The 16032-nt window shown below is 39.1% G+C and overlaps 1 protein-coding gene across 2 annotated transcripts; it reads left to right on the plus strand.

The window, feature by feature from the left end:
• The first annotated feature begins 60 nt into the window (after positions 1 to 60).
• Positions 61 to 15272, plus strand: LOC120718907 (transcription initiation factor TFIID subunit 4-like). 2 transcript variants are annotated; one of them, XM_040007639.1, is made up of 16 exons: positions 61 to 252; positions 1035 to 1850; positions 3583 to 3737; positions 5123 to 5242; positions 6839 to 6994; positions 7123 to 7245; positions 7375 to 7464; positions 8735 to 8962; positions 9125 to 9260; positions 9693 to 9807; positions 11349 to 11518; positions 11614 to 11744; positions 11852 to 11977; positions 12211 to 12267; positions 12372 to 12491; positions 12600 to 15272. In XM_040007639.1, the coding sequence occupies exons 2-16, from the start codon at positions 1088 to 1090 to the stop codon at positions 12765 to 12767; spliced, it is 2658 nt and encodes an 885-aa protein (XP_039863573.1). In that variant the 5' UTR covers positions 61 to 252; positions 1035 to 1087; the 3' UTR covers positions 12768 to 15272. The 2 variants fall into 2 exon arrangements, with proteins under 2 accessions (XP_039863573.1, XP_039863572.1); XM_040007638.1 differs by lacking the exon at positions 61 to 252 and adding an exon at positions 290 to 871.
• Positions 15273 to 16032: the final 760 nt, after the last annotated feature.

Consider the following 16032-nt stretch of genomic DNA (forward strand, 5'->3'; position numbering starts at 1 on the left):
TGATTTAACTCACTTGTGACCCATTCGTTTGAAATTTTTCGTAATCTATGATTTGTTACGAATTCGATCAATAATTATGATTGTGCTTATGGTACATATTTTTTTTCATAAAAACATTTTTTAGATAATTTTTATAAGTTGCAACAAAAATCACAGTCACGGCGTTAAAAGGCTGAGTCCTGTGATGCACAAACAACCATGCAAACTGGCTGCCTAAGTGCTGATCTGCACTCTCAAAAGTTTACTATCCAGGTAGTTTCACATCACTACTGTCTGTGAGCACTAGGCGGTTACTGCGGGTGTCCTGGAAAAATAGCATCAACGCAGCCATTTTGGATTGTTCAGAGAGTAAAATAGTGTAATGCAAACATCTTTGAAATCATGTGATGGTGCATGAGAACTATCTGACAGTTTCTTCGATGTGCTAATGCTCCACAAGGCACAGCTCTGTGAGCGGTGTCGCTTATTTCCAGCGAAATAGTCCGACTGCGGTGGCACTTTACACTGCAGCTCGCAACCATTTGTTCCAGGTTTTATTTTTATCCAACAGCCAATCATGAGGCGAGTTAAGGTCGCGTCACGGAGGATGCATCCAATCGGCGCATGCGTCTCACGAACGAGCGTAGCTGGGAAAAGATGGCGGCGGGCTCCGATTTGCTGGGTGATGTTTTCTTGAGCACAGAGGTGGACGAAAAAGTAGTTAGTGACCTAGTTGGATCCCTGGAGTCTGAGCTAACAGAAACAAGGCGCGATAACACAACCGCTAGGGCCCCGTCTGCAGAAAATCATGGCGGAAACTCAGCTGTAGGTAGTAGTTTAAATGTTCAGGGTAGCAAAATGGGACTTTCACAACAAGAGCTTGCTAAAGCAGGTAAGATAGCTGCGCACTCCGGTTAGCTAACATTAGCTAATTTTGGTCACGTTACTCAGCTGGTTATAGCTTATTTGGCTTCACTTGTCTGTGTCCCGAAACTAAAGCGAATCGGAGAGTTGCTCGACCCTCCCCTTGTTTTCATGTGTTTCCGCTGCTGCAGGGACAGGAGCGCAAGGAGGTGTCAGTAACAGTACGGGGTCCCTGGGTTCAAGCATGGATGGGGCAGCAGGGATCACATCGACGGCAGGACCGAGTGTGACAGCCACTCAGAGTCAGTCCAAGTCGGACGCAGCCAGCGGAGTTGTTATGGTTACACTAGATGCAACAGCTGGCGCTGGCAGACCTGGAGCGACCGATGCGCAAACTCTGAATGGAGGTGCCGTGGTGATGAACTGTCAAATAACCGCAGGCGGACCCGCTGACAGCAACAACTCGCAGCCCGGTGCTGTCACACTCCTCAACAACGGACCTGTTTCTGTGAGCAAACCAAGCGCAGCAGGTCTGCCTGGAACACCTAGTACTATTATCCGAGCTACTTTGAACGCGCAAAATGTTGTGACTTCGTCTGTTATCTCGTCCCAGCCTTCTGTGAAAACTGTTCCCACAATCACGCTGGTGAGGCCACCTATGCAAACCTCCATGAACCCTTCACCAAGTACAGGCAGTCCAACCACAGTTTTAACGTCACCGTCTGTCAGTGTTACCAGCACAACTGGCTCTCCTGCTAGCAAAACTGACTGCCCAAAAGTTATCTTGCCTACTGGTGCCCACGTTGTGGCTTCAGTTGTTGCTACAGGGACGACAGCGACAGTGAGGAGTCCGACTGTTTTGCAGGGCTTGAGGACTTCAGTACCTTCAACAGTTGCTGCAACTCCTCCCGGTGGAATACGAACTATTGTTCCACAGGTGTTAGCTCCTCGACTCGCTCAGCCTCAACAAAACGCCCCAAATATCCAAAACATTCAGCTGCCTCCAGGTAATTGAGTTGTAAAGTCTGAGCGCATGTGGAAGATTATTATTATTATTATTATTATTATTATTATTATTATTATTAACTTTAACGGTTTCCCGAGATGCCTTTGCAGGCAATAGATGATTTGAAACACATTGTAGTAGCTTAGTAGCAACTTTAGAGGTGGCCAGGGTTCTGTAGCAGATTAAAAGCAGGACTCAGTGGAACTCAGCCAACACATTCTTCATATAGTTTATCAGTGTAGCTGTCCATTCCAGTCTATTGATTCTTTTTAGTTTCTTGTCTGAGACGATTACATCCTATTATAATAGCACCAGCTGGATAAAATATACAGGATATCTCTCAAGCATTACGTGTGTTTGGATGCATGTGTTAAAATGTATTGATGCATGCTCAATAATGCATGTAAGGAAGTCCCAGAAAGTTGATTCCCTCTTTCTGGGTGCACTGTTTTCAGTGGGAGAAATATTTCATCACTTATCCAAGTGACTGACTGATAAAGTCACTTGAATGCATAATGAAACATTTCTCTGACTGATAATGCCACGTTCAAATGAACTGAATCAACTTTCTGGGATGCATGTGTTGAGTATGCAAAGTCTTCAGGTTAGCATTTTTGTCTCAGTTGTGAACTGTTATTTCAGGGTTTTGTAAAAGTGCAGTGATTCTATTTTATGCTCAGTATAGCATAAAATAAAGAATTATTATATTAGAAAATGAATCCAGATCAAATACAGACCTAAAACAAACAACATCATTTTTGACAAATGCATCTATTTGCAGTGTAGAATGGAAAATCCCCTTTGTGGCCTCTCTGTAGGATATAGTTCTTTGTTGTAGGCCACTGTATTAATGGCAGATTTCTTCCATGGCAGATTTAATTGCCCCTTGGGGATAAATAAAGTCTTCTGATTCTGATTCCAAGGTATTCCCACTTTGTAGCCTTGATGAAACAACTCTGGCCATTTATTTGGCCAGTCTTAGAATGTCTGTGTTATTATTATGTAGTAGAGTCATGTTGTCACCTCTTTAACAGACACTGTTGACATAAGGCTGTGGTGCATAGTATTACACTGCCATACAATAAAAATAAATTGGTGGCAAGAAGACATGTTATTTTGAGCAGAAACAAGAATGTTTTTAGCTTTTTGCATGGTGGATTGTGACTTGAACTTTTTTTATTTATGCTGCCATATAGACCCTGACTGATAATGTTTTTTTCTGGTAATATCAATTTTTTATAAATATAAAATTCCAATAATAATAAATATGGGTATACTGGCATACATATTTAAGCATTTAAGAGTTATGTTGAGACAGGAAAATGGTGGGGTAATTGTTTATTAACTTTACTATTAGTTCTATTTACTTTGAAGACGCCGCTCATCCCTGCATCACTGATTGCTCTGCTCTTTTGCAGACAGAGTTTTGTAAAGACTGAAATGGGGCTGTTCTTCTGTATAAACTATTCCTTTATTGCCCCAAGTCTCTCTCTCCTGCATTATACTCCTAACAAAATAAATGTTTTAATATTGTCACATATATCAGTCAGACTCTGCTAACATGCTTGTGGCTCATTTTGGTTTGACAAGTTGCTGAGTGGCTTAGGACTAAATAGGGCTCACTATTGATGCATACATGCGTGCATACATCCTTTTTTTTTTTGGTAACTCATTGGGACAGGAAGATAATGACCTTTTAATATTTTAACTCCTTGGATATTTGGCACGTACAGGAATGGTCTTGGTTCGCAGTGAGAGTGGGCAACTGCTGATGATTCCCCAGCAGGCTTTGGCTCAAATGCAAGCTCAGTCGCAGTCACAAAGCGCCATGACTCCACGACCTCCAGCTCCCACAAGCACTCCACCTGTCCAGATCACATCCCTACAGGTACAGATCTGCTAGATACAGTCAAACGCAGAAAATATGACTCAGATACCTGTACAGTTCTGTAAACCTTCTGTAACAGTTGGTTCTCAGACTTTTTCTCAGAACCCAAAAAAGGTAATTCCTCCCAATTCACATTTGATTTATAAGTCTTTAACAGTAAAAGAGTACAAGTGAATTTTTACTGAAATAAAGTTCAGTAGGCAAAACCAGTAAACTCTTGTTTATATTCCCAACATCAGTTATATTAATTCAAATTAGTTGTCTTTTATTGATTTTTTTTTTTTCTTCTCTGGTCATCCACATCCCATCTACAGTGATTCATAGACATATTCAATGCTGTCTATACCAGTAACATTAACATATCATTTTTAAAGCTACATATACATAAATATGTTCCTTTTTATCTGGTTTTCACAGTGATAACTTATGCTAAACACATAACCTGGTTGGAAGCAGGCCGTGCTCAGGGTTTTTAATTTAAAGTCACCTGTAAATTGTCACATTTTCACTGAATTTTCACTAAAGTGATTTTCAGTCCCCTTATCAGGCTTTGGGACAGTACCATTTAATGTTTAAATGTGTCCAGTTGAAAGTTTCAGAGCTCTAACATGCAGCCGTCATTTTAGAACTAAGCAGGACTGAGAGTGCACTCGGCATTAAAATGATTAACTCAAATAGAAATGTTTATTTTACACCTCAGTGCGCTAAATCCCGAGATTAATGATTTTCTGCTGCATTAATTTCCTATCTTACTTGTAATGGGGTTGCATTTTCCTTTCTTTTATATTGCATGTAAAATTTTTATGCTCTTTATAGATTTTTATCACGTTTTATCGTCATCTGATCGAAGTAGGCGGCACTCGTGATGCGTAAAATGCCCCCTTTTTTTGTGAGCGTCCACAGAGCCTGAGGCAGAAAGCCTGCGTTAACACTGGAAGTAGATAACCACTGAAGTGATACCCATTCACTTCTAGCAGGGGTTTTAGTTTTTGACATGCCAGGTAATGCAAAGAAAGCTGTGCTGAACTTCTTTCACATTACACCTCTCTTGTAACTTCAAATTAAGGATAAACTTAATCACTATTTTACTTTCTGTTTATAATTGAGTTTTGGTTACTGCTTCAACATAAATACTGTGCCTCTGCTTGGTAAACATTTACAAAACAAGTATTTCTGATTTAATTTTCGTTCCACAGAATAACTGTTGCATCCAACTTAAAAACATATACTATATACTACTACTAATATGTAACTTTTTCAATATTTTCTGATTTTTGTTATTTATTTATTTATTTATTATTAAGCAATATAGCATGTGTCCGAAAAACCCCTGCTGCTCCACTGTCTGCCAAAAGCGTAACATCTTCTTTTATATGTCCTTGCAGGCACCAGGTGCACCACTGCTGGCTCGTCCTGTTACTCCCACCACCATTATTAAACAGTGTTCCACAGTTCAGACCACTGTGACAGCTACCACCGCACTACAGAGGCCTCCTGTTCTGCAGGTAAACTCTCACTATATTTAAATCAAATGATTCATTTCCATAACACCAAGTGTAACCCATAGGCTCAGTTTGCATTTTCCCCCTATGCTCTTGCGGTTTTCCTTGGGAAGCTCTGTTTTTTCATACTATCCCTAATGGATTAAGTCAAACATCCTGGCCTGGTTTGAACCCAGGCATTGCATACTCTTGTCCAGAGCGAAGCTGTGTAAAACATTATTAAAGTAGGAATAGAATCACCTGTAAATCAAATGATCAAATTTCAACATGTTTTTTTTTTTAGAAAAATGTATAGATCTGAGACCCTACAATAGACTAAAACCAAGGGAAAGAGTATCTTAAAAAGTTGTCTTAAATTGCCCCTGTAGATGCACTTATGAACTGTTTTCACTGACAGTAGTTTTTAAAGTTTTTCCAATCTCATGCTCATGTGATTTTTCACTACAGAATCATCTCTGTTTTTAATGTAGGTCTGCCTAACAGCCCAAACATAACATCTATTCAGTGCTGGATTTTGGCCTCATTCCTTGTGTGCAGAGATTTTTCCAAATTCTCTGAACCTTGAATGGTTTCATGTAATTTTGGTCGTAAACTCCTGTGTAGTTTTTGAATCATTCCCAATTTGTTTTTAACAGTTCCTACATATAGCCATACCCAGGCATCTTTTCAATCATCTTTAACATTAAGAATAATTTAAAGGTTTTTTTTTTTTTTTTTTAGGAAAAAACAAACAAATCTCATTGTCGTTGTTTCTCATACCCCCTTGTGACCTGGATTAAAACCACTACTCTCTCATCTTCTACATCTGGACAAGTGGTCCTCACTATGATCTCGGTCACATCCTGTTTCCATTAATCTCACACAGTTGACCCAAATTAGTCTAACTCATGCTGCTACTTACATGACATTTGCTTCAGTTAGAATTGCCAGCGGTGTGTCTGAAGTGTCTGCAGAGTGTTGTTGTTATTTGAAATGAATTACACTTCATAATTTTTCTATTTGTCAGGGAATGTGTGCCTGTTACTGTACACCTGCTGAGAACAGCTGTGCAGAAGGTTCTTGGTATATGAGAATATTAAAGTAAGACTCTTATTACTGTTGCTCAAGTAAAAGCTGAATGTATCCTCCATGAACTCGTTAGGACTGATTTCCTACTGTGAGATGGTTTTTAAAAAAAGCAAGCACAGAATCTGTTTCATAGATTATATGGTCAATTTTTCTGCCAAACGGTCTAACTGTGGCGTGAAAGGATGGGATTTTGCAACAAGGTCAACACAGTTGTTTTCAGTTCCTCTCTGGCTGGCTTGTTTGCTCACTTTTAAAAACATTGCTGCTTCTATTCATCTTTTATGTCCTTATTGCCATGGAAATTCCTTAAATATATTTTTGCTAAACCTTGTTAGTTTTTTTTCCCAGATCATGCTTTTAAAGTAAGCTCTAAAGCGTTTGTGTATATAAAAAGTAAAATTCATAGAACACCAGTGTTATGTGAAAAAAAGGAAATGCACTGTTCAACAGGCCTGCTCGTGTTAAAGCTGTTTCTGACCTCATCATTTTTCTTGGGTCTAATTTCAAGTGCATATTCACTGACACACACAGAACACCATCATGCTGGGAGGAGTTGCTACCACCGCAGGACAGCCGCTAGGAACCGCCACCACAGTGCAGCCCGGATCTGCCTCCACAGCAGTAGCACAGAGGGTGGGGCTCGTTGGAGCTACTGCAACCCCTGTCACTCCGACACCTGTCACAGCTGTAAGAGAGAATTGCTAACCATGATTGATGAACAGCAAAAAATACCTTTTTCCCTCCACCCTATTTAATGTTTTTTTTTTCATGTATTATGTAAATATTTGAGAGAAAATATTTGTGTGTGCTTGCAGGAGACGCTGGAGAATGTGAAAAAATGTAGAAATTTTCTGTCGACACTGATCAAGCTGGCATCCAGCGGGAAACAGTCGTCTGAGACCACAGCCAATGTTAAGGAGCTCGTCAAGAACCTACTGGTACTTCTCTCCCTCTTACCTTCTCTGGGTTGACACTTAATCTTTCTCCTGGTGAAATTCCTTCAAAGTTTATTTATGTATGATGTATTCTCATCCATCATGTTTTTGTTTTTTTTTTCCTTGTAACAGGAAGCAAAGATAGAGCCAGAAGATTTTACCAGTAGGTTATACCAGGAGCTCAACTCATCACCGCAGCCATACCTTGTACCTTTTCTCAAGGTGAGATTAGTGACACACCTGCAGACAAAACCAAAGTTATTACATTGTTCTGTAACTTTGGGACTTACATTTGAGCACTGTATTACTCACAAACTTAAAAGCCATCAAGATTCTTGTCTTTGATTAGAGAATTTTCTCACATTATTGCACATCTTGTCCATTGGGTATGTTTAGGATCTGCCCACAGATTTTCAATAATGGTTCTGAGGCATGCTTAGGATCACTGCAGCATTTTTGCTTAAATTGATTAATATTTCATGGAAACCTTATTTCTAGCCTCAAAGCAGAATATTTTCCCCCTTAACAGTTTACTCAGTGTTGTCAATTGTTATCATGTGATTTTGGGCCGAAAGCTGATAATGTAGATGCTCCACAATATAAAGGTAAGCTCCTTTGTGGTCACATGGGACTTTAATTTGCATTCCTGCCAAACAAATGCAACTTTATCTGAAGGTTGTGTTGGTCTTCACCTTGACCAATTTTTTAACAGCATTTTGGAAAGTAAAATTTGCAAGCCATCTTTTACCTGTTTTGTAGGCAGCAGTTAACGCTAATCCTAAAATTCACTGTATCAAAAAGAAGCCAGTGGTTGGTGACTTCTACTGCTAGGTGTGCATTCACACACATGTACCCACTCCATGACAGAGATTAGAGTGCAGGTGAGCGGAGGATTTGCAGCCTTAATCAGGACCAGGCCAAAAGCTATAGCAATTTGTCACACATGGACTTAAATGCTACTGAAAAACTAGAGGAAATATCTGCTCTGCTGGCTGACATGGTGATGTAGTAGCCAGACAGGTAGCTTTAAAAATCTAGAAAGGATGGGGCAAATTTATTCTCTCTGCATTTCTCTTTCATAATCAAATCAATAAAGCTATTTCATAATATTTAAAAATCTCTAAAGCATGTTGTTTCATATAGCTTCTGCAATAGTTTCTTGTTGAAAAGTCAAAGAACAGAAATGAAAAAGAAAAAAAACTTTTCTGAACTCCACTTACATAATGAACTTCACTTACATCATAAACTAAATTCTATGCACTACAGTTTCTTTAGAGTACTATGTGATGTGTAGAAATGATAGAAATTTAATCATTTATCACTAAGAGCTGCTTCTGTTAGATTTCTTTCTATTATATTCTTTACTTATCCAGGTAAAAGCCTCTCTTTTTAAAGAGTACTCTGGCCAAGACCGCAGCACAATAACCACAACTAACTGACTCATTCACATTATGAACTGAATACATACACACTTCATTCATTCTGACTGTAGAGAAGTCTTCCAGCGCTGCGCCAGATGACCCCAGATTCAGAGGCCTTCATCCAACAAAGCCTGCTGCCTCAGCTGAGCCCTCAGCCTGCAGCAGCAGCCTCCACAGCACTCACTGCTGTGGTGCTGCGACCTCCTCTCTCCACCACCATCACTACAACCACCAGCCCTGCCACAACCAAAACCACAGTTATCAGCCTTACACAGACGCCTCACAGTAAACCGGGACTGGTAATGTTTTTTTTTTTTTTTTTGCTATTACCTGTATTGGAATATATTGATGAACATGTATGAACAAGTGGACGCTTCTGAATATATGCCTGTCTCTACTTCTTTCATTTGTGTGCTTTCTTTTAGGTTTCTCATTCTTAGTCTTTTTCTGAATGTGCACAGATAGTACCACAGCAACAGGGGACCATTGTGAGGCCACCGGTGACGCTGGCTCAGTCTGCCGTGGTAACACTGAGAGGACAAACTCACAGTCGCATCATCGTGGGCCAGCCACAGGTTATCAAACAGCTACAAACAAGTGGGTCATATTAATATTTGTTTAATGCTTAACTGATATTTATTACTGGTTTATCACTGATCAATGTACAGTTAGTTTCAATGTTCAGTCTCAGTGTTGGATTTCATTACTTTGGTACCTCATACAGTTTCAAATGGATATCCATGGAAACATCCCCATGGTCCACTAATGCAATAGCATCACTAAAATCCACTAAATTGCAGCTGTTCCGCTTGAGTTTAGCTTCTGTCTTTAATGCATTTAACACGTCTATGGAAGTGCTACCACCTTGTGGCTACTGTTTGTAATTGCAAGACACAAAGTCCAAGAATACAAGAGTCAAGTGTATATTCAAATTCTACTGTGTGCTCTAATAGTTTTAGGTGCAGCTGCCTTTCATTAGTCTAAATTCACTACAGAAAACCTGTTTTTGCTACTGTTTATGATTTTTAGTACCAGCAGTGAAGCAGACATTGGCTCCAGCACCCAAAGGAATACAAGCTTTCAGTCAGCCTTCCTTCGGTGCAGCTCAGAAGAACAAGCTGAAGGAAGGAGGAGGCACTTTCAGGTACGAGAGACCAAAAAAAAAAAAGAAATCCAACTCACTGTTAAATACCAGTATCTGTATATGCGGTCACAGAGAATTAAGTATCCATAGAAACTTACGTGATGTCATAACTTTTTATGTGCCAACCATAAGATAAATTGATGCAATTTATTGCTGTTGTTACTTTTATCTTAAAGTTTACCTGTCATACTGACTTCTAGCACCATATTTTCAGTCTTGGCCTCTACTAGAGTAGCTTTTCACAATTCAGAACAGAAATTATTTACTTTATTATCCTTTGTGCAGCTCCTTAGTTCATTAACTGTGTTAAACAAGTGCTTCTAATTGGTTGCCTCATGAATAGAAGGTTATAAATACAGGTGATTGGGACCACAGCCAGAGCTGTACACCTGTGAATACCCATATTAAGGATCAGTGTTGGTCAAGTTACTTAAAAAAAGTAATCAGTAACTAATTACTGATTACTTCCCCCAAAAAGTAATCCCGTTACTTTACTGATTACTTATTTTCAAAAGTAATTAATTACTTAGTTACTTTTTAAAAACACGATTTACAACCTGAAGAGGTGATAAAGCGATAGAGCTTTCAGCCCAATTCTACTTTTTCTGCATAATCCATCATACAAAATGTAATCAAATGGAAAATTATCTTTTTTTTTTTTAACTTGTTTTATCAGTTTTAATCTTTTAACTTTATGCATCAAGCAAAAATTTAATTATATGCAACATTCTCTGACTTGAATAAATTAGTTTAACATTTAAACCTATTTTCTGCACATTCCAGCACATAAAATAAAATATTTTTTGTGTTTACACTCAGTCTTTCAAATAGATGCAAGTAAAACACAGCAGAAAATAAATAAAGTCAAAGATTCAGCGGTCCTTTTGCTCTATTTTCACCTGTAAAGCAGGAGTAGAGTAGGCGGAGGTTTACCCTGGTGCAGGTGTGCTGCGGTCAGTTGAAGAATCCGCGAGTTTCTCTGTGAATTTCCCATTACGTCGTTGCGCACTCGGTGCTTGTTTAGGGGTTTTGTTCGCTGTAAAAAGAAGTTTTCTTCCCACGCACAACGGACACTAATGTTTTTGTAACTTTTTATGGAATCAAACTCAAAGTAAGGTCAGTGCTTCCACGCTTTAAACGCTGCACGCTCATACTCTCTCCCACAATCGATATGTGATCCATTGTTGATCTGCACACAGCTGTTGTCACTACCTGGCTTACGTCACTGTCATGAGACATTCTCGCAAAAAAATCACGGTTTTAGTAACACAGTAACGCAGCGTTCCTATGGGAAAGTAACGGTAATCTAATTACCGTTTTTGCAATAGTAATCCCTTACTTTACTCGTTACTTGAAAAAAGTAATCAGATTACAGTAACACGTTACTGCCCATCTCTGTTAAGGATAACACCTCTCTTTGTCATCATACAGTGCCAAGTACTCTGTGTGTGTTGTGTTGGGTTTTTTTAATGTTGTATTTATTCTGTATAAATGTGCTTAAGACACAAAAAGTAAGAAAACTGTTTTTGTCTCTTCTCCAGGGACGATGACGATATCAACGATGTGGCCTCAATGGCAGGAGTCAACTTGTCAGAAGAGAGTGCCCGTATCTTAGCAACCAACTCCGAGCTTGTTGGCATGGTGACTCGTTCCTGTAAGGACGAGACCTTCCTTTCCACCTCTTTACTCACCCGGATAGTTCTGGACATTGGTGAGAGACGTACACTGCCGAGAAAATGCACAGCATGTTCCTCAGTATGCTGACACCGTCTAAAGCTTTATCCATACTCACTCCTGTTGCGACAGGTAAGAAGTTCAGTGTCAGTGAGTTGGGCACAGATGTGATCAACTACATTTCCCATGCCACACAGCAGCGCCTGCAAGACATACTGGAAAAGGTGTCACATGTTGCACAGCAGAAGAACTTGACTTTTAAGGTGATAATCGATTGCAATTGTAGAGTAGGGGAGACCCACTCACTACTGTGTTTTAAGATCTCTTGTTTCATTTTCCTGTCTGTCCTCGCTTTTCATGCCAATTCCAGGAAGATGAACAGTATGAGCAGGCGAGCGATGTGCGAACCCAGTTCAAATTCTTTGAGCAGCTGGATCAAATGGAGAAGCAAAGGAAGGAAGAGCAGGAGAGAGAGATCCTCTTGAAAGCTGCCAAGGTAACAGCATTCGAACAAGGACACACGGTATCACTGACAGAAACAATCTTGTATGCATAATTATACAGAGAAGGCAAGTGAGTGCTCTTGGGTCATTGTCATTAATATACATTTTCCCTGCCATCACCAAATGCCAGACATGGAAACTGAGAGAGTGAATGAATAAAACAAGTCATTTAATAAATTCTACATATCCTTTTTGAAATATTAAAATGTCCTCGATATTATTTCAGTCTCGGTCACGGCAAGAAGACCCGGAGCAACTCCGACTGAAACAGAAGGCCAAAGAAGTAAGTATATGCTAAAATAATATCCTGGGTGATTGCTTTCTTTTTGAAGCATTGTTATGAGTTTGCCTGTACGTTGAATGTATGTGTTACTACTTGTATTTCAGATGCAGCAGCAGGAGCTGGCTCAAATCAGGCAGAGAGAAGCCAACCTAACAGCGCTGGCAGCAATCGGCCCAAGGAAAAAGCGGAAAATGGACTCACCGGGTAGAGGTGCCAATGCAGAGGTGAGGTGTGATTAACCCAAAGTAGGGATGTGCTTATTTTGAAGTTTTCTGGATTCACAAAAGCAGTTGATGAAAAATTGAGTGTCCTTGCTTTGTTTCACCCTCCAGGGATCAGGGTCGTGTCCCTCTCAGACTGGAGGCTCAGGTGGAACAGGCTCCAGACAGTTTATGCGACAGCGCATCACTAGAGTCAACCTCAGGGACCTGCTCTTCTGTCTGGAGAATGAAAGAGGAACCAGTCACTCACACCTGCTCTATAAAGGCTTCCTCAAATAGCACCCGCATTAAAATGACTAGTTTCACTCAGTGGCATTAAGGAGGCAGAGTGGACCATCGGCTCCGACCCTTCCTGCCGGTACTTCCTTTGATCACCCACTGTTGAATTATGAGGCATCTGTCTGTGGGAGTCATGCTGAAGAGACCTTGGCTTTTAAAAGCCTCTTAAAGAAAAGGACTTTTGTATTTTCAGTGGAGAAATGGAGCAAATATTGGAACTTGGCCCTGAATTCAGTGCGCCTCTCAGCTCTGCAGTTACAACCAACCACACTCGATGAAGATGCACTGCCTCATGCTACACAAAAGAACAATGTCTTTACCAAACCGAACACTTCAGATTTAGAACGTGTGTCAGTGGCGTCTGTGCTGTAGCAGCAAATCTCTTTGAAGTGCTTGGCAGACACTCTTGTTTATTTAAGTCGTTAACAGAGATTTTAATTTATCGTACATTTATACTATATTTTAGCAATGCCTGTGGATCGTTTTACAGAGATTAATCTTAACCAGTCTTATCATCTGCTGAGTTGCCTTCTTAACAGTTTAAGCCATATGGATTAGAATGTGTTGATCAAGGAATTTTATATATCCAACACTTCTCTCCAGATTTGTAGAATGAGAGGATTTTTTAGGGATACAGTTGTCGTTGTTGGTTGGCTGTTGTTTTGTTTTGTTTTATTTCTTTTTTTATCTTTGTCTGTGATTGGAATCAATGATATTTTATGTGTCATGTATTGTGTGCAGTGTAGAGGTGGTATTAGAGCTCACTGTCATAGGATTTCTGATTTATGGTGAGAGTTCTTGCACAAATTTTGAAGTCTTTTTAATTAGGGTCTTGTATTTTCTACAGAGAATTTAAATACTTTATGTCGCTCGTCAGTAATTAAAAGCAACTAGGTAAGATGTACTCATAAGGTATCGTGACTCCACCCTTTACCTGTCAGCTTTACCTGACTTAAATTTGGGCCATCTCCTTTTAAACCTCTGGAGCGCTCCAGCACTGCTGCGATTTTTACACCCCACATACAAGCCTAGAGATCGGTTGGCAACCATCTGGTAATCGCCAGTCAGAAGGGGAAAATGTGCATTTTTCCAACCAGTTGAAAGTAGGTACTGTAGGTTGCTGGCAACTACTGTGAAATAAATTTCTTATGGTCCATTCAGGCAGCAGTTAGGCTGGTCAGTGACCCTTGGTAACCACTTGTTGCCAGGGAAAAGGATGTATTCTGCCAATGATTGGTGAATGTTTGCTCGAGGTTGTTGCTGTTTCTAATGTGAAGTTGGTTCCCTAGAAGTATATGGTGCTGCACTGAACATCTCCTTGCAGTTGCTAGCAGGTTGCCACCGTCATCTGTAGTTTGTCTGAACAACAGAATGTGACTTCTGTTGCACTTGTGCATGTAGAAATGATAAACAAAGCGTACTGAGAGTATACGCTGTTATTGGTGGAGCTGCAAAACTTTGACTGCAACTGTTTAGTACTGAGATTTCCTTTCCCATCTCCAGCTGCTAGTAGCGTTAATACATTTCTTCACTGATGTCAGTATGACATTTACGTCAAGAACTGAATCACAGTGAAAATCCTCTCCAAAGAAATTGTTATTCATCACAGTGTGATTGCAGTCATCGGTGTAAACTTTTAGCGGCAGATTTTCTGCAGTGGAAGCGAGCTCACGGTCCACATATTTAGAAGAGCAGAGAAAAATGAAAAATTTAAATTCTGAAAACAAAAATGGTAATTTTACTCCTTTTTTTTGAAAATTGTCGCAAATAAATAAGCCGGTTTTTGTTTGTTTTTGTTTTTTATGATGCCTTTATTTAATGTCACCCACAGAACTAAAGACTTACCAAGTAAGACTAGGTTGTTATGATTTTGGAAATGAAATGGCTCTTAATAATTTAACATAGCCAGGTTGGGGGTATTTTTACTGTAATGTGATTTTTAAAGTCAATTTTAAAATCGATTCAATATTATTACTAATTTCAGCGATTTAATTGAATTACATTTTTTTCAATAAGTTGAATGTCCACACTTTTTTTTATTTATGAATGATAGAGGTTATTTTGGGTAAACGTGAAATGCAGAGCAACAACTGCACTTTGACAGATCAGTTTTCTAAAACTAATCAATCAAATGAACATACCTTCTATAAATTGTTTATATTTTTGTGCACATACTAATTTTGGTCTTTATACCTTTTAGCATTTTATGACAAGATGTTTATCAGCAAGTTTTATTACTGTATATACTTAAGTAGATTAAGTATATACTCAATCTACTTGTAGATTTACTTGACAATTTTGAATTATGAAAAAATGTCTTATTTTTCTTGTACAATTATGTGACAAAAGGAGACAAAAATATTATGCTTTTTTGCCAATATCTTGTAAAATTTGCACAGCTACTTGTTTATATGTAAATAGAGGATTTTCAAACAAAAAGGTTTTTAATTGCTATTTTATAATGGATTGAGAGAAAAAGTTCTCCAAATAAAACATAAACAACTATTTCTGTCTTAATGGTCTTAATTTCTGACAGGTTCACAATGTGGAATTGGAATTCAGACATTTTCAGTCCCATTACCAAAGAGGCATAAAATCAAGCCCCTATCCAAATTTGAAAACATTAGCAACCCTCTGCTGATTCAAGACTGCAGACTTCCAAATCTTCTCTGGCATTAACATCAGCACAAACACTGGTGCTGGGAGCTTCGTGGTCAAGTCCTAATGAAGTTAGAAGGTGGACTGTTTCATGGTCTGATTGTAATTCATAATATTGATTTGACAAACTACATTATGTCTTGTCCAATCATAACATCTGAATTTTCCATCTCTTCTGGGTGTGAAAGTGTTCTACAGCTCATAGTAAATAGCTTTCAAACTATTCAGATGCATCAAAGAAGTAGACCATGAAGTAGAAATTCTAAAATACGTGCTCAACTCAAGGAGCTTTTATATTTCTAAAATGATTCCTCACAGTGCTTTTTGTTCATGCTTTTCAATAGGTAGTAAAATGTCCTCTCAGAAAAAGACAAATGTGATGTAAAAGGATAACATGCCTTTAGTGGTTTCTCTCTTTCCACGTTAAAAAAATTCTAATATTCTGCACCCATTAGGCACAAGAATGACGAGTCCTGGTCCACAAAATCACATAAATAGAAGCCTGTTATAGTAGAACACTAAGAATTAATTTCCCCTCCAACCTTGAAATGTTATCAAAAGATGTTTTGCTCAGAATAAAACTTCAACTTTTAATCTCCCAACCTCT

This window comes from Simochromis diagramma, unplaced genomic scaffold, assembly GCF_900408965.1.
Source record: "Simochromis diagramma unplaced genomic scaffold, fSimDia1.1 OVJJ01000545.1, whole genome shotgun sequence".
NCBI classification, from domain to species: Eukaryota; Metazoa; Chordata; class Actinopteri; order Cichliformes; family Cichlidae; genus Simochromis; species Simochromis diagramma.

Excerpts from the sequence above, each read along its gene's own strand:
- LOC120718907 (XM_040007638.1), top strand. The coding sequence starts at position 604 with ATGCGTCTCACGAACGAGCGTAGCTGGGAAAAGATGGCGGCGGGCTCC. Across the intron at positions 3,738-5,122 it reads TCCAGATCACATCCCTACAG|GCACCAGGTGCACCACTGCT; the intron begins GTACAGATCTGC and ends ATGTCCTTGCAG. Across the intron at positions 11,978-12,210 it reads TCCTCTTGAAAGCTGCCAAG|TCTCGGTCACGGCAAGAAGA; the intron begins GTAACAGCATTC and ends ATATTATTTCAG.